The 17,993-nt window shown below is 36.9% G+C and overlaps 1 protein-coding gene and 1 long non-coding RNA gene across 15 annotated transcripts in view; one reads left to right on the forward strand and one right to left on the reverse strand.

The window, feature by feature from the left end:
- Positions 1-2,191, forward strand: part of LOC119479041 — a 130,026-nt gene extending 127,835 nt beyond the window's left edge. For both annotated transcript variants that reach the window (XR_005204588.1, XR_005204589.1), the window contains exon 5: positions 2,049-2,191. This is a non-coding gene — a long non-coding RNA (uncharacterized LOC119479041). The remainder of the gene's footprint in view (positions 1-2,048) is intronic.
- Positions 1,256-16,872, reverse strand: exoc7 (exocyst complex component 7). Of its 13 annotated transcripts, none has more exons than XM_037754156.1 (21): positions 16,659-16,872; positions 16,424-16,489; positions 15,451-15,635; positions 15,265-15,370; positions 14,573-14,795; positions 14,181-14,348; positions 10,716-10,808; positions 7,845-7,913; positions 7,455-7,600; positions 6,986-7,138; positions 6,799-6,897; positions 6,652-6,714; positions 6,440-6,506; positions 5,510-5,548; positions 5,068-5,133; positions 4,451-4,571; positions 2,953-3,048; positions 2,796-2,859; positions 2,308-2,349; positions 2,062-2,195; positions 1,256-1,577 (listed from the first exon to the last, which is right to left on the reverse strand). In XM_037754156.1, exons 1-21 carry the CDS (start codon positions 16,734-16,736, stop codon positions 1,475-1,477), a joined length of 2,181 nt encoding a protein of 726 aa, XP_037610084.1. In that variant the 5' UTR covers positions 16,737-16,872; the 3' UTR covers positions 1,256-1,474. The 13 variants fall into 13 exon arrangements, with proteins under 13 accessions (XP_037610084.1, XP_037610074.1, XP_037610072.1 ...); XM_037754146.1 differs by lacking the exon at positions 10,716-10,808 and adding an exon at positions 13,846-13,857; XM_037754144.1 differs by lacking the exon at positions 7,845-7,913 and adding an exon at positions 13,846-13,857.
- Between the last annotated feature and the right edge of the window lie 1,121 nt (positions 16,873-17,993).

Here is a 17,993-nt window from a genome sequence, read left to right on the forward strand (position 1 = left end):
TCGACATACTATATTATGACTTTTTTTCATGACTTTTCTCGACATACTATATTATGACTTTTTTTCATGACTTTTTTTGACATACTATATTATGACTTTTTGACAACTTTTTTTGACATATTATACTGACTTTTTTTCATGACTTTTCTCGACATACTATATTATGACTTTTTCATGACTTTTTTTGACATACTATACTATGACTTTTTTAAAAAACATTTCAACATGCTATACTATGACTTTTTTTCCTTTTTTTGACACTATGATACTTTGATACTATGATATCTTTTTAGACTTACTATGACTTTTTTTCATTTCATTTCATTTTTCAAGCCACAAAAACAAACACTACATCAGTGTATCTGGTCAGATAGCTCAGTGTGTTAGATAACTGGTTGGAATATCTACTTGGAATACTGAAGGTCATGGGTTCGATCCTTATGTGACACAGTCTGTTTTCAGTTCTAACTACTAATGACGAAGTCAAATATACGAAGAGAACAGTCCTCAGTGTGTGTGGCATTGGTGGCTTGGTTGCTAAGTTCCTGGTTCTGGCTGCGGCAGTCCGGGGTTCGATCCCCATCCTCACATCGATGCCCGGTGCCCGACAGTGGAGTGAGATGAGCGTCTCCTCCCAGGGGAGGTTATGACAGGAAAACAAAAATACCTGTATGATATACCCTGACCTGTATGATATATAACCCTAACCCTGATCTGTATGATATATAAACCTAACCCTGACCTGTATGATATATAACCCTGATCTGTATGATATATAACCCTAACCCTGATCTGTATGATATATATAACCCTGACCTGTATGATATATAAACCTAACCCTGACCTGTATGATATATAACCCTGATCTGTATGATATATAACCCTAACCCTGATCTGTATGATATATATAACCCTGACCTGTATGATATATAAACCTAACCCTGACCTGTATGATATATAACCCTGATCTGTATGATATATAACCCTAACCCTGATCTGTATGATATATGAACCTAACCCTGATATATAAACCTAACCCTGACCTGTATGATATATAACCCAGGTTAGGGTTATATATCATACGGGTCACAGTGACTTTTTTTTCGACATACTATGACTTTTTTTCATGACTTTTCTCGACATACTTTAGGATTTCATGACTGTTTATAACAAACTATACTTTACTTTTTTCATGACTTTTTACGACCTGCTACTATGACTTTTTTTTCTCATCAACAAAATAAATCACAACCCGTACCAATTCACAGAGTTCCCTTTATTTGTTTTGAAATGCTCAGATGAAACGGCTAAATTACATAAATACATCATGTTCTTTGTACAAAATATCAGACACAGCGAGTGTGAGAGTAGTGTGAGGAGAGAATGGGTGTCTTTGTAATTAACATGTTGAGTTCGAGGGGAGATGTGTTTGGAGAGAGTGAGGAACATGACTCGGGGTTGATCAAAGTGCAGCTCAGGCCGACGTGTCGAACAGTTTTTCAATCATCTCCTCCACTTCCTCCGGCCGATACTTGTGATACTTCTCAGGGTTCTTGGTGAAAGAGATGTTGGCACATCTGGAAGAAACAAAAGAAAAATGGTTAAGTGTGAAGGGAATCAGACCACGAGGGGTTCTGATTGGCTGGCAGGTGTAGCGCCGCATAACAGTAATTTAAACATCTATCTTATCTGATTTTGTTGCAGGATTTATAAGGGGACACAGACAAAGCACAGAGAAGCTTGGATTACAACACACACAGAGGGAGTCATAAAAAAGTCATAGTAAAGTATGTCGAAAAAATGTCGTTGAAAAAAGTAAAAAAAAAAGTCATAGTATAGTATGTCATAAAAGGTCATAGTATAGTACGTCGAAAGCGGTTAAAGATAAAGCGGCTAAAGATTCAATTCAATTCAATTCAAAAGATAAAGATTATAGAGCATACTAAACGTATTATTATCTCTCAGGTTATTCCATCTCCCAGGGATGTGTTTGACAGCTGAATTAGCTGTAACTTAATGCCTGGCATTTGCATATGTGTGTCCACCAGGTGTCACACTCACCTGTGCAGGAAGGCCCTGTAGGTATCAGACACCACTCTCCTCTGGGCCTGACGGATGAAGTCTCGCTGCTCTTTGTCTGGGATGGCCCAGCCCTTCTGGATCTTACACAACTCCTCCAAGCCGTCATTAAAACCCTGAGAGGTAGCGGGGAGAAGAGAGCTTGGATCCATTTGTTCTTTCACATTCATGCTACGACAGTATGGATCTTTATAGGAAGATATTTGACAAAGTGGTGCCAAACCTCACCTTGAATTTGTCTTTAATCACCTGTCGCTCTTTATCTTTCAGCTGGAGGAAGGCAAGACAGTTACAACACGTAAATATAGCACAGATGCACTCATGACAGGGCAAAATGATTCATAGCCAACACTTTCTATGGATATTATACACTATGTACATATTATTAAGACCTTAAAGGGATAGTTCGGGTGTTTTGGGTGTCTGTTTATCCAAACTCCTTCTACTGCCTCATACAACCCAACCTCAAAAAATCCAAACTATTCCTTTAAGATAACTTTAAAAACATTGAGAGTAAGTGTTATCAGTAATAAATGTTGTTTTGGGATTGAGCTGTAGGAGACACACGGCCCTCACTGGGCCTCTGCTAAACTGGCACACTATCAACTTGTCTTCAGTGCCAGAAATCATACTGGCATGTTAAAGTTGACACTTCTGTACCAAAGTGGGTGAAGCGTTTACTTTTCTCAGACAGTAAAAGATGATAAAATTCTGACCTTGGTGCCTTGTTGGAAGACGGGCATGTTCCTGTCGGTCAGGTGCTCTGTGACTTTCAACCAGCTACGACAGAATCAAATACATCAGGTCAAAGTGATGAACAGCACAGATGTGAAGGACATAAACGATGTTTGAGTTCAGTTTTTACATGTTTACCTGCGCTGGTACATCTGGATCTGCTGCTCGATCAGCTCTCTGTATGAACTCTCAGCTTTCTTCTGAGTCACTGTGACCAGCTGGATCAACTCCGACCTGAAGACATTCACAGAGACATTTCATTTAAACTCACTTAAAGGACTATATCAGTGGTTCTGTACAGGATGTTTTAGCCCATATAGAATACATCACGTCCACTTACTGCACAGCTTAGCAGGTTTGCAAACCAAGCTGCTGGCTTTTAGAAATTTTAATAGTAATTTCTTTGACCTTCCAGGTAAGGCGCAGTTTGAACTTTAAGGTCGGGGGTTCACAAAAAAAAACACTAGAGGTAATGTCATGTGTACAACGCAGAGAGGTTTAATGTATTGGGATGCGTGTAGCCAACATATTACAACAGAACGCAACGCAAGCAAGCATCAGTGACAAAATCAGTTTGATTGCATTGTTTTCTAACGGAATGAACTAACCCGCAGCGAGAGACGAAGCGCTGCGGACGTTTTCATGACCCTGTTTCTATTTATTCCCGTCGCTCGTTTTGAAAGCGCCGCAATGGACGAGGAACGGCTGATTGATGAAGTTTAAATGAGGAGTTATCTGATAGGATACCTCCTCATTTCATTACAAACACCTAAATAAGGTGACAGCTGGCTGGAGGGAGATCACCAGGAGCCTGGAAGTTTACTTAGGCTACTGTTAGCTGTATTGTCATTTTCAGTAAATATCGCACTATAAAACCTGCTTTTCTGTTTAAAAAACACAACCATCAGCAAAGTAAGTACTACTAACCTATCTTCTAAGTGGCTACATCTCTAGTCTGATCTTGACCACACAGCTGAGAGGGACGTGGTTTGTTTACGTGACGTAACAGAAGTGCATATTTAACGGTGTGTGGACAGAGAGATATTATTAGGCTGGAAGTAAATAAAAAGACCACAAATCTATCTTCTTATCTTGTTGGTTTCTTATTCTGTCAATTTGAAGACACAACGAGGTCGATATTATTCATCATTATATAAATGATTAGTTCTGCGTTATTATAAAAACATTTTTTTTTTAGAAAAATAGAGGCATTTCTTTCACTTTTATTTGTAAACAAACCACACATGCGCACGGTGTACGGCGCACGGTGTACGGCAACCGGCACCCGGCGTCATGTCAGAGTCGTGTCCAGTCAGATGCTTCTTCTCTGAATCAGCAGCTGGTTACTGTTGTCTGAGATCGACGGCAAATAACCAACACAACATTTAGCCGGCGCAACACAACAGATAAACATCGGCCGGCACCATCAGCGAATGTCATCTTATTTGCCGATAGGCCGATGGCAGTCAACGAGGTGAATATCGGCCGATACCGATGTTCGGCTGATATATCGTTGCATCCCTACTTTGTTGTCCTCATAATGGAATCAGTAAATCATCATATTGGTTGTAAGATGATGATGATTTACACAGATAATTCACGTCCATGCATAAAGAGTAAAAAGAGGAAAACGTACTTCTCCAGCGATTTGAGGATGTAGTTGTAGTTGTTGTGCAGAAAAATGGCGCTCAGAGCCGAATCCTCGTACACTTTGGATTTGCTGAGCAGGTTCAGCTGCAAGTTCCCCAACACCTTACCTGAGAGGAGAAAGTCACGCATCAGTCTCCACAACTAAACCTGGACATTTAACAACATAGAGGTGGTGGTTTCTTCTAGACTTACTAGGGCTGTCAAAGTTAACATAATGATGGGTTAACGCCACTCATTTCTTTAACGCAACTTGTGATTTTGAGGTTGTGAGGGCTCAGTTTTAAAGCTAGAGTGAAGATACTGGTATCATATGAAACTAGAAGAAACTAGAATCCATCGGTACCAACCATGTCATACTAGCTTGTCATGAAGGAGGATAAATAACGCTCCAAACTTGCGCTGAATTTCAGAAAAACTGGCATGGCCATTTTCAAAGGGGTCCCTTGACCTCTGTTAATTGATTTCCAATAAAAAAATATATACATACATTTGCATAAAGCAGCAAATTAAATACTTAATTAAATCTCCCTTTATCTCCCAATTTAAAAAAAAATAAATAATTGCGATTCAACATTGTAATCGATTGACAGCCGTACTACTTACATATATAAGTGCTGAGGAGCCTCTTGTTGAACTCGGAGGTGTAGCTGCTCGCTGATGAACTTGTCTCTGGAAAAAATACAGAAGCTGTTAGCACAAATAGCATCGACATTAGATGTACTCAATAACACACAATTATGAGTATTAACTACTTCATTTAATCCTCCAACACTTCTTTTATTTTCTCTTTAGATCAACACTGGGAGGAAATCTACATCTCCACTCAGAGAATTAATTACAGTGGAAGCACTCAGGTTCCCATAGTAACGTCTAAAAGTACTTTCAACCTGCACTTCAGCACATGCACATCACAGCCGAGTGTCTCATTATGAAACAGACTCCTCTGCTGTCACTCTGAATTAATCTGCTGCAATTACAGTTTCAAGAATCAGCATGAAAACATTCAGAATCTAACTCATCACCAACGCAGCGGCCTTTTGCTTACCTCGGGGGTCTAAAGGTATATTGTAAGTGTCCCCCAGTACTAAAAGGGCCGAGGCAAGGCAGAAGAGAAGAGAAAGAGAAAGAGGCACAAGTGCAAAAAGGTTAGAAAAGATTTGTTAGTGCAGAGTAAGCAACGAGTCATCAGCCAGGCAGTTATGGAGGACGGAAGCTGCCAAAATCAAAAGTAAATAAATAAATGACTCGATAGCTAAATAAATGTAGCAAAAATAATATAAAAACAAATGTAACCATTAAGTAACTGATAAAAAGTGACAAATTTAGTTTGCTACTTTATTTATTCATCTTTGTATTAATTCCCTTATTATATTTATTTATTTATTTTTTATTTTATATTTATTTTTAAATGTACGTATTTATTTGTGTATTTAAGCATTTATTTCTGCATGATTTTCCCTTTGCATTTCTTTTTACAAATATTTCTTTTTGCATTTCTGCGTCATTATGCAAATGAGGGGGGCTGTCAATAAATGCATAAATAAATATATACATTTAAAGATAAATATAAAAAATAAATGCTAAAATAAATAAATACTATTAAAAAATAATAAAAGTAATACATAAATAAATAAAAGGTAAAATTAAAAAGAAGAGTAAATAAATAAGGGAATTAATACAAAGATAAATAAATAAAGAAGCAAATTAAAACTTAAATATCAATTTATGTCACATTTGATCAATTAATTAATGACTACATTTATTTTTAATATTTTTGCTAAATTCAACGACTATTTATTTATCGAGTCATTTATTTATTAATTTATCTATTATTTTGACAGGTTCCGTCCTCCATAGGTAGTGAGGAGTCGAGTGTTTGAAAAGGAAGGAAAGCAAAGCTGCCGTCAACAGGGAAGAGGAGGGAGCCACCAGAGGAGTTAACGAGAGCTAACTGCTGGTGTTGGTGTGGCTGTACCTTGTGAGGCCAGCATGGCTCCAGCTGTCTCGTGGAAGTCCAGCAGCTGCTGCAGGAACAGGATGGCCTGCAGGAGAGAGGTCAAGGTCAGCATCGCCTCAGCTTATTCATCAAACACAGCACCGTTAGCCGTTGCCAAGGAGACCAGCGGGTGTTGAGTGTGAAGTGCAGAGAGAGAGACAATAAATCCACAGAGAAGTGCGTGAGCTTACATTGCTGGTCAGCTCGTGGACGGTTCCATCTTTGGGCATGTTGTACTCTTTATCAGGATCGTTCTGTCGTTAAAGGAGAGAGAGATCAGTAAGTATCTACTGACTGAATGATCGGTGGTGACGGGCATTAAAATGTGAGCCTCTTGCCTTGATGCTGTCTGCAAACTCCTCCAGAGCTTTGGCTCCGATCGTCTCCATGGAGGTGATGAGTGTCGGCAGCTTGTTCTTGGTGCTCGCTGCCGTTCCCTGCACACAAAAAGATTATTTATATGTTTTCTTTACTCCCACAAAAGATCAACGCCGTGCATGTGAATGAGACTGAACTGATGAAGACCTGCAGTGTTGAGTCAAACTCAGACTTGTTCATTTTCAGGTGTCTGAGGATGGGGAAGATGGTGAGCACGGCTGAGTAGTCGTGGCGCATTATGGCTCGGCGCGCTGCAGACACGATGTTGTCCCCCTCCAGCATCAGGTTGTCCAGCGCCTCCTGCGGACAGACGAGGGAACAGGAAGCAGGTTCAAACACAAAGAAGCTGACGTGGAAAACATGACAGTGCACTGGTGGCTTAGGAAGTAACTGATTTTGGGAACTTCCTCTTACTTCTGTTTCATGAAACAAGGACAGATGACAGTTGTTTACTGTTAAAACTTCTTTAAATCAAACAGATTTAATGTATAAAGAGAACTGGATACAGCGTTGTAGGCGGGCTCCCGTTCGTTCCTACGAGAGTTGCTCAGTGGAGCATCAAGCCAAAATAGCTCGACTGCCGAGTGATAAAGTACTCAGATTTGATGGATCTGACCTGAATGAGGGAGTCGAAGGTCTTCTTCTGGTGGTGCTCGGGGATGATTTCTGCCAGGAGGGCGTACTCGCTCTGGGCCAGCTTGACGAAGGCACTGATGCAGTGGATATAGGAGTCGATCTCGATGTCCAGAACATCATCTTTTCCTGAGAGGTACACGAGCAAAGATCCAGTCAGCCAGTAAACAGAAACACTTTCATATAAAGACATATGGTCTCTGGTGCTGTGGCTGGTTACTGAGTGTGTGTGTTTGTATTCAGATGAAGGTGTTGATGCTGCAGGCTGTGACTGTACTTGTTGGGTAACAGAGAATGAGATGTATTAAAGACGTTTATCAGCCTGTTTGTTGGTAATGTTCCTTCTCTTTCCCCACAGGTTCCCGGCACTCACCTGCGGCGGCCCCGTGCTTCTCGGTCAGGGCGTCAGTGAGGTGTTTGACCCGCAAGTCATGATCGTAACCTGGTGGGTGGGGTGGGGGGGCAGCAGGGACACAGGCCTAGTCAAACCACCGGGGTCGTGACTAGGCCCAGAGGGGGGGGGGGACAAACCTGAACCTGGAACATCTGCACCGACCACCACCAAGCACCCAGCAGGGGGGGAGGAGGGGAGGAAGCGGGGGACACCAACTGAAGTCAGCTGTTTTGTGTGTGAGACTCGTCTACGTTAGTCAGTGTGTGTTTCAACTACATGAGAGCAACGAGCTTTAAGGAAAAAAAACTCACAACAGCTTTTGATTCATCGCAGCTCTTAAACGTTACATCCTTTCACACCGTTAAAGGGATAGTACGGGTGTTTCTCAGTGTGATTGTATAAGCTGCTTCTCCATAGTCAGTTTATTACCTACAGGAGATGGAGTTTAGAGCAGCAGACAGGAGTGCCAGCTCGGGAGCAAAGTAATGTACTGCTGTGGACGGATTTTATACACCTAAAAGAATCAATATCAGTTTAAGTATACGCTTTATTTAAAATATTTTTACAAATTTCTTCAGACCTTTTGTTTCAGACTTTTTTTTTTCACTTTTTTTCAGACTTTTTTCAAATCTTTTTTTTCAGACTTTTTTTGTCCGACATTTTTCAGATCTTTTTTTTCTGACTTTTTTTGTCCGACATTTTTCAGATCTTTTTTTTCGGACATTTTTCAGATCTTTTTTTTCGGACATTTTTATAGATCTTTTTTTCGGACATTTTTTCAGATCTTTTTTTTCAGACATTTTTTTAAATCTTTTTTTCTGACATTTTTTCAGACCTTTTGTTTCGGACATTTTTCAGACCTTTTTTTTCAGACTTTTTTTTTTTAACTTTTTTTCAGACATTTTTTAGATCTTTTTTTTTCAGACTTTTTTCAGACCTTTTGTTTCGGACATTTTACAGATCTTTTTTTTCAGACTTTTTTCAGATCTTTTTTTTCAGACTTTTTTTTTGACTTTTCTTTTAAATTTTTTTCGGACATTTTTTAGATCTTTTTTTTCAGACATTTTTCAGATCTTTTTTTTCAGACTTTTTTTTCTTAACTTTTTTTCAGACATTTTTCAGATCTTTTTTTTTCAGACTTTTTTCAAATCTTTTTTTTCAGACTTTTTTTGTCCGACATTTTTCAGATCTTTTTTATCGGACATTTTTTTAGATCTTTTTTTTCGGACATTTTTTTCAGATCTTTTTTTTCTGACTTTTTTTTTCAGACATTTTTCAGATATTTTTTTTCGGACATTTTTCAGATATCTTTTTTCGGACATTTTTTTTAATCTTTTTTTCGGACATTTTTTCAGACTTTTTTTTCAGACATTTTCCAGATGTTTTTTCAGATCTTTTTTTTCAGATCTTTTTTTTTTACTTTTTTCAGACTTTTTTATCGGACATTTTTCAGATCTTTTTTATCAGACATTTTTCAGATCTTTTTTTTCTGACTTTTTTTTCAGACATTTTTCAGATCTTTTTTTCGGACATTTTTTCAGACTTTTTTTTCGGACATTTTTTCAGATCTTTTTTTCGGACATTTTTTTAGATCTTTTTTTTCAGACTTTTTTCAGATCTTTTTTTTCGGACATTTTTTCAGACATTTTTTTCAGACATTTTTCAGATTTTTTTTTTCAGACTTTTTTTTTAGACATTTTTTCAGACCTTTTGTTTTGGACATTTTTCAGATCTTTTTTTCAGACTTTTTCAAATCTTTTTTTTCAGACTTTTTGTCCGACATCTTTCAGATATTTTTTTTCGGACATTTTTCAGATATTTTTTTTCGGACATTTTTTAGATATTTTTTTTCAGATATTTTTTTTAGACATTTTTTCAGACCTTTTGTTTCGGACATTTTTCAGACTTTTTTTTTTTTAACTTTTTTTCAGACATTTCTCAGATCTTTTTTTTCAGACTTTTCTCAAATCTTTTTTTTCAGACTTTTTTTGTCCGACATTTTTCAGATCTTTTTTTTTCGGACATTTTTTCAGACTATTTTTCAGATCTTTTTTCAGACTTTTTTCAGATCTTTTTTTTTAGACTTTTTTTTCAGACATTTTTTTTCAGACATTTTTTTAGATCTTTTTTTCAGATCTTTTTTTCGGACATTTTTTTCAGACATTTTTCAGATCTTTTTTTTTTAGACATTTTTTCAGACCTTTTTGTTACGGACATTTTTTCAGACTTTTTTTTCGGACATTTTTCAGATCTTTTTTTCGGACATTTTTCAGATCTTTTTTTCAGACTTTTTTTTTTAACTTTTTAAAAAAAAAATTCGGACATTTTTTAGATATTTTTTTTCAGACTTTTTTCAGACTTTTTTTTTCGGAAATCTGGAGGTCAGAGGTCAAGGGGTCCCTTGACCTCTGACCTCCAGATATGTGAATGTAAATGGTTTCAATGGGTACCCACGAGTCTCCCCTTTACAGACATGCCCACTTTATGATAATCACAACTATGTTTCTGGACAATATCTGTCATTGTTTTGTATTGTTAATTGATTTCCAATAATAAAATATAAACATACATTTGCATAAAGCAGCATATTTGTCCACTCCCATGTTGATAAGAGTATTAAATACTTGACAAATCCCCCTTTAAGGTACATTTTGAACAGATAAAAAAATTGCGATTAATTGATTGACAGCCCTAGCTTCATTTAACATCTGCATGATCTTAAAGCTGTTGTGGCGGTTGTGAGGAAAGCCTGTTGCTCTGAATGAGAAACAACATGGAAGCACAACACAACCGGTTCACTGTGAGCGAGGAGGCAGAGAAGACACCGTAGAGAAGACCGAGGTGCGTTACCTTCCGAAGGAGTGAGGTTAGAGCCCCCCTTTTTCCCATCCAGCCCATGCTGTGAGTACTGTTTCAGAAGGTTCTGAGCCTTGCGAATGGTCCCTGGTCCCATAAACACAGAGACAGAGTCCAGAGGACGGGGGGTGCAGCGAGGTCCAGACAGCCAAGAAACAGAAGAAGAAGAAGAGGAAGAAGAAAAAGGGAGAGCTAGGAAGTGAGTGATGAAACACAGACGCCACCACCAGCAGAGGTTTGTATGTAGAGGGGGGGGGTGGGTGTGGGGGCACAGCCTAGCACCACAGCTACACAACAGGATGACCAGGTGAGAGACAGAGCGACTACAGCTACGTCATGAAAACACTGCTCAGACACACAGTACCCAGGGTCATGTAAGAGCAGAATAAACAGGTTAGGTCAGTTGTAAACACAAAACAGCCAATCACAATTAATACAATTAAACAGTCATTAATATCACTAATATTACCACAACATTTTGTTACATGGTTTAGACTATGGAGGACGGAACCTGCCAAAATAAATGAATAAATAAATAAATGACTCGACAAATAAATATGTTATTAAACTTAGCAAAAATAATATTAAAAATAAATGTAACTATTGATTAATTGGTAAAATATCACAAATTGATATTTCTGTTTTAATTTGCTTCTTTATTTATGTATTAATTTTTAAATGTATTATTTATTATTTTTTGCACTTCTTTTTTATATTTATTTTTAAATGTATATATTTATGCATTTATTGACAGCCCCCTCATTTGCATAATGAGGCTGAAATGCATTAAGAAATGTAAAAAGAAAAGAATACAGAAATAAATCAGTTTGAGGAAATAAATAAGGGGTGAAATGTAAAGGGAAAATTGTGCAGTAATAAAGAAATAAATGCATAAATACATTAATAAATAGGTACATTTAAAAAATAAATATAAAATAAATAAGAATAAGTGCGTAAAATAAAATATAAATGCAAAAAGAAATAAATACATTTAAAAAGAAATTAAAAAGAAATAAAAGGAAAAATTAAGGGAATTAATACAAATATATTTTAAATAAAGAAGCAAATTACAACAGAAATATCAATTTATGTCACATTTTATCAATTAATTAATGGCTGCCTAAATTTATTCCTAATATTATTTTTGCTACATTTAATGACATACATTTATTTATTTATTTATCGTGTCATTTATTTATTTATTTTTTATTTTGGCAGGTTCCGTACTCCATATTAGACAGACAACATCTACAGTACATTAATATTCTCAGGATTAAAACACAACATCTTAGTTTGGTTAGTGAGTTAGCAAGCATGTGGCACACTTAAAGCTGCATTCATTGACTTTTTAAAAAACTTTTGCCACTTGAGGGCAGAAGAACTCAACAAGCTGGAAAACACTGGCTTACTTATTGTTGCTGTAACAGCTGAAGCTTTCACAGTTGCCTGACTACACATGCAGCAAACACAGAGCAACGTTATCATCCCACAGAGGTTTTATGTCCAACAAATTAATTTAATACCAATATTCACTCTCATTTTAGCTCTGGTTCGACCTCAGCAGGCTCAATCCCCACCAACTCCTGATGCTCGGCAGGTAGAGTACAGCAGGTTTATCAGTGGCCTGGTAAGGTGGTAAATACGCTATAAGCGGTTTCCACTGTATATTGATAAGTGGAGCTTTAACGCAGATTAGATTGGGTCAGAAAAGTCATCTATTACAGCAGGCTACGTCTGTCCTCACTACCGCTTCGGCACAAACAATAGCAGGACCAAGCTGTGAGTGCATGTTGATGGAGTTATTTCAAATTCAAGCTGTCAACAAAAGAATAAATTAGATGAAAATAAAAAGCCTGTTTCATCATTTAAACAGAGCAAACAGATAAGTGTCTGAGGAACTGGAATATCAGCTGTTTAATGGCTACAAACTTCTCTGATCAACACTACACACAGACGTGTTACACACCTGTCACTGCACACACATCCACTCAACTACTTCACACAAACACTGAAAACTCTACGGCCTCTAGTTTCATGGCGGCAAACTGCTGGCAACGCGGTGGAAACTAGAGGCCTATGGAGGACGGAACCTGCCAAAATTAAAAATAAATGAATAATAAATAAATCACTCAATAAATAAGACATTAAATGTAGCAAACATATTATTAATTAATTGATAAAATGTGACATGATATTTCTGTTTTAATTTGCTTATTTATTTATTTTTGTATTAATTCTCTTATTTATTTACTCTTCTGTTTAATTTCCCTTTTATTTATTTATGCATTTATTTTTATTAATTGTTAAATATATTTATTTATTTTTTGCATTTATTCATTTAATTTTGCATTTATAATGTATTTATTTATTTTTGCACTTATTTTTATTTATTTTATATTTATTTGTAAATGTATTTATTTATTTATTTATGCATGCATACATGTATGATTTTCCCTTTGCATTTCACCCCTTATTTATTTCTGTATTCTTTTTTCTGTATTGTCTTTACACATTTCTTGTTACATTTCTTTACACATTTCCTTTACATTTCTTTATGCACTTCTGCCTCATTACATAAATGAGGGGGCTGTCAATAAATACGTAAATAAATACATATATTTTAAAATTTATATAAAAAAATAATAATAATAATTAACTAACAAATACATTTAAAAATGTATAAAAATAAATGCATAAATAAATAAATAAAAGGAAAAATTGAACAGAAGAGTAAATAATTAAGGGAATTAATACAATTACAAACATATAAATTAATAAAGAAGCAAACTAAAACTGAAATATCAATTTATGTCACATTTTATCAATTAATTAATTGATCCACTTATTTTTAAATATTATTTTTGCTAAACTTAATGACATTAATTTATGTATTGAGTCATTTATTTATTTATTCATTTATTTTTTATTTTGGCAGGTTCCGTCCCCCATAGAGGCCAACATCAATACTGAAAATAACCTACGACATCTCTCCAGAGAACAAATACACTTCAGACGTCCCACTTCTCAACACTAAACAAACTCATGCTGTCGCTTATTTGCCGTGAAATGTGGCATCCAACGGACAGAAGCAAGCACGAGGCACACACTACAGCTTTCTGTTTACCTGGGATGTAGACTGTCATCACAACATAGGGATTATAAAAGAGGAAAGGATGAAGGATTAGTTCGAGCTGACTGTAAAATCACAGGGAAACACAGTGTGGGGTGGTAGAGTGGGATAATTACAGAGAGATGGTGGAGGAACAGAATAATGTGGCTGGATGGTAATCTAATCAAACACACTCAATGTGGTGAAGGTTTATGTGTGCTGAGAGGTGCTGCTACTATTTAATAATCAACATTATGCAGAATCATGCGGGTTTGTTAGACTGGTCTAGAAAAGAGGGCTCAGAGTGTGATTACAGACTGAAGTGGAGTGACAAGGCGTCTGTTGCTGACCTGGTCTCTTGGGAGCCTTCTTGGTGGGCGTGTCCTTGCGCTTGGTTTGGACGGCGGGCGAGTAGAGGATCCCGGAGGAGGCGCTGTTCTTGCGGAAGTGATCCTTCAGGCCTTTGATGGAGCGATCAAGCTGGTTGGACCTGATCTGGAAGTAGACGTTCATGAAATCTGCAGGAGGGAGAGTGAAGTATAAGGCTGGTGGTCCAAAATGTGATTATAGACGTCCACCCTAGACAATAGGCTCGTTCTAGATGAACTGCGCCTCGCCTGGAAAGTAGACGAGATCAGGCGGCAGCAGCAGGGGGGCGGGGACAAAACACTGCAGTCAAGTCGTACCGTTTCAGAGAAGACAGCAGTGGACAGGATGTGAGAGGTAACAAGTAAAGCCGTACCCTGGTTGCGTCCGTACTCCACCAGCCAGCCGGCGATGCAGATGATGTCCTGGAGCACGGCTTCAGGTAGGTGTTCGAGCACCACATCTTCCTGGACCTCCAGCTCGTCGTCGACACTGATGGCGTCCAGGATGAGGATGGGGGGAACGGGTTTGCTGTAGCGGGTCAGGAGGCTGCGGAACTCAGCCTCCAGCAGCTCTTTGCCCTTCTCAAAGCGCGCTTTCTGCACAATAACAACAATATTTGTCTATTTTTAGGGAATTTGCTTTTTGTTTTCTTACAAATAAAAACTTTTTAATATCAATTCATGTCACATTTTATCAATTAATTAATGGCTACATTTATTTTCAATATTATTTTTGCTACATTTAATGACATTTATTTATTTTTGATTTTGGCAGGTTCCATCCTCCATAGATTGATACCACTCTAATGTCTCTCTGTTGGATATGAAGCAGAGCTAGCAGTCAGTTAGCTTAGCTTAAAGACTGGAAGCAGGGGGAAACAGCTAGCCTGACTGTGTCCAAAGGTCCTGTGTCCTAACATGTTGAATCTGGTTTGATTAATCTGCGTAAAAACGTATCAGCCATCACCTAATTCTCAGCAATAAGGAGAGTAGGTGTATTTCACAAAATGTTGAGCCATTCCTTTAAGAGGGTACGTGAATATAAAGATAAAGGTTAATACTGTACCACTGTGTTGAGTTCGGGGCTGTCTGGGTTGTTATCTTGGAAATATTCCACAGCTTTCTGAATCTTTGCAATACAAGCAAGATACTCATCCAGTCTGCCTGTCGGCCTGAAACAGAAACATCCAGAATCAGGATACGTTACTGTACCAGTCAGGCAGAGCAACCCAACAAAAAGCCAAAGTCTCACCCCTCTCTGATGATCCTGTCGGTGTCTTTGGCCACGTGGTAGTAGCTGATGACGTGATCCATGCAGGACAGAGTCTTGTCCACGTTCTCCTGCAGACGTTGCAGGTTCTCTGTCTGTTTGTGGACCGGGATGATGGAGTTCTCCAGCTGCATCAGACGGCTCTCGAACGACGACAGGATGGAGACCTTTCAGGGACGAGAAGGACATCAGCTCAGGACAAAAATGGACGCAGACATTAATCCGCCTCCACTCGTCTGAGAAGACTTTCATAAGAAAAATAATAAAGACACACCTTCATCTCTGTTTTCTCACCATGTAGTTTTGCATAATGGGAATCCTAATATTCCCAGTATCCTCTCTGTATTTTGGGGTGAGGTTTGGCAACGTGGGGTGTGTTTGAAAATGAAACGCTAGCTAGATTTGAAAACGTTGTACTTGCCTAGATTACATTAACACAGAGTCAAGTTATAAATGCATAACTGCATAAATACATAAGTAAATACGCACATTTAAAAATAAATATAAAATAAATAAAAATAAGTGCAAAAATAAATAAAATAAAAAATGCAAAAATATATAAATAAATAAAAAATAAATGCAAAAATAAATAAATATATTTTAAAATGTATAAAAATAAATACATAAGTAAAAGGGAAAAATTAAACAGAAGAGTAAATAAATAAGGAAGTTAATACAAATATAAATAAAAGAAGCAAGTTAAAACAGAAATATCAATTTATGTTACATTTTATCAATTAATTAATGGCTACATTTATTTTCAATATTATTTTTGCTGCATTTAATGACATTTTGCATATTGTATGTTTTAGTGCAGGTTGGCAGCTCTTTATGTCATGTCTTAATGAAGGTATTTCATGTTGTAGTGCAGGTTGGCAGCTCTGTAGTGAGTGTGTTTCCAGTGTGTGTTTCCAGTGTGTGTTTCCAGTGTGTGTTTCCAGTGTGTGTTTCCCACCATGCCCTTGGTCTGCTGGTCACTCTTCTCCAGGTTCTCTCTGATGAAGGACAGAGTCTCCTGCTCCTGTAACATCACACAGAAACACAACAGCTCACTTCTGTCATATTCTCAGTACAGAGTGACATCTTATGTGTCAGAATAATAACATTTTAAACACAAAGTGCAGCCCGTTTTGATGAATATCTCATGAATAGCCTCGTTATGTTGCTTCCTTCCTGTCCAGCAGACTGACCTGCCTCAGCTTCTCCTCTATCTCTCTCTTCCTGTTGGACGCGTCCTCAGTAGGAATCATCCTGGAGCTGATCCCCATCAGAGGACGAGCAGCAGCGAGTTATAACCGATAAACAGGTCGATTTAGACCTTTAATACGACAACAACGAAGCAGCAGAGCTCCAGTTGTTGTTAGCTGTTAGCTAAAAGCAACGACGTCAAGCTTCCGGTTACAAGACAGCCTTCCGGTTAGAGTTTCAAAGTAAAAGACACTGCCCGTTGCTCATTATTAGAATAGAATAGAATAGAATTAATATATAATAGAAAGCTTTATTGTCATCGTTTCAAATACAACGAGATTCACAGTTGCCACTTCTGGTCAGTGTTTTAAAGGTCCCATATTGTAAAAAAGTGAGATTTTCATGTATTTTATATTATAAAGCAGGTTTAAGTGCTATATAAATACTGTTAAAGGGACTGTTTGTAAGTATGTTAAGTTTGTCTCCAAATTTACCTATAAATACAACGCTTAATACATTTTCCTGTATGCAAAATAATTTATTTTGAAAGTAAAATCTCCTGAGTTCCGGTCAGTCAGGTGACCTGGGTGTGTTTGGAACTAAAATGACGTCATGTTTGTTGTGGCTAATAAAATAATCTCGATTTTAAAAACAGTTACTAATAAATTAATCTGCATAATAATTGTAAAATACAAACTAAACACTAACCATTAGCAAGGATTAAATATAGCTATATTTATATACATATATATAGCTATATATATATATTTAAATAAATATATATATTTTAATATTTAAATATATATATCTATAAATATATATGTATATACATATATATTTATAGATATATATATTTAAATATTAAAATATATTTATTTATTTAAATATTTAAATATATATATATATATATATATATATGGTGTACGGTCTAAGACCTGCTCTATATATAAAGCGTCTCGAGATAACTTCTGTTATGATTTGAAGCTATATAAAAATAAATTGAATTGAATTGAATAGCAGGTTACACGCAATGACCTAAACGAACCGCTGGGAGTCGCTGCAGTTAACTGAAGGACCCAAATAATCACCAGTACATACTGATCAAATATGAACTGTGAAATTCATGTTTAAACTCAGCTCAGAATTAGGAAAAGTTTGTTCACTCAGTTTATTTTCACAATAAAATTGTCATTTTAATTTCAATCCAGCTGTTTCATTAATTTTTTTCCATACTGTCACTTTTGGCTGTTTGCTCAATCAGACCAAACACAGACGATCACATAACTGTTTGCCTTGATTGACAAATATTTGTGATTTTAAAAGGTAATTTGGAAAAA

Source organism: Sebastes umbrosus, chromosome 20, assembly GCF_015220745.1.
Source record: "Sebastes umbrosus isolate fSebUmb1 chromosome 20, fSebUmb1.pri, whole genome shotgun sequence".
NCBI lineage: Eukaryota > Metazoa > Chordata > Actinopteri > Perciformes > Sebastidae > Sebastes > Sebastes umbrosus.

What these genes read in the sequence shown, in the direction of transcription:
- exoc7 (XM_037754156.1), bottom strand. Translation starts at nt 16,736, where the DNA reads ATGGGGATCAGCTCCAGGATGATTCCTACTGAGGACGCGTCCAACAGG. An exon ending in TAGAGGAGAAGCTGAGGCAG is followed by an intron (nt 16,490 to 16,658) that starts GTCAGTCTGCTG and finishes GTGATGTTACAG; the next exon opens with GAGCAGGAGACTCTGTCCTT. An exon ending in TGATTAAAGACAAATTCAAG is followed by an intron (nt 2,196 to 2,307) that starts GTGAGGTTTGGC and finishes GCTACCTCTCAG; the next exon opens with GGTTTTAATGACGGCTTGGA.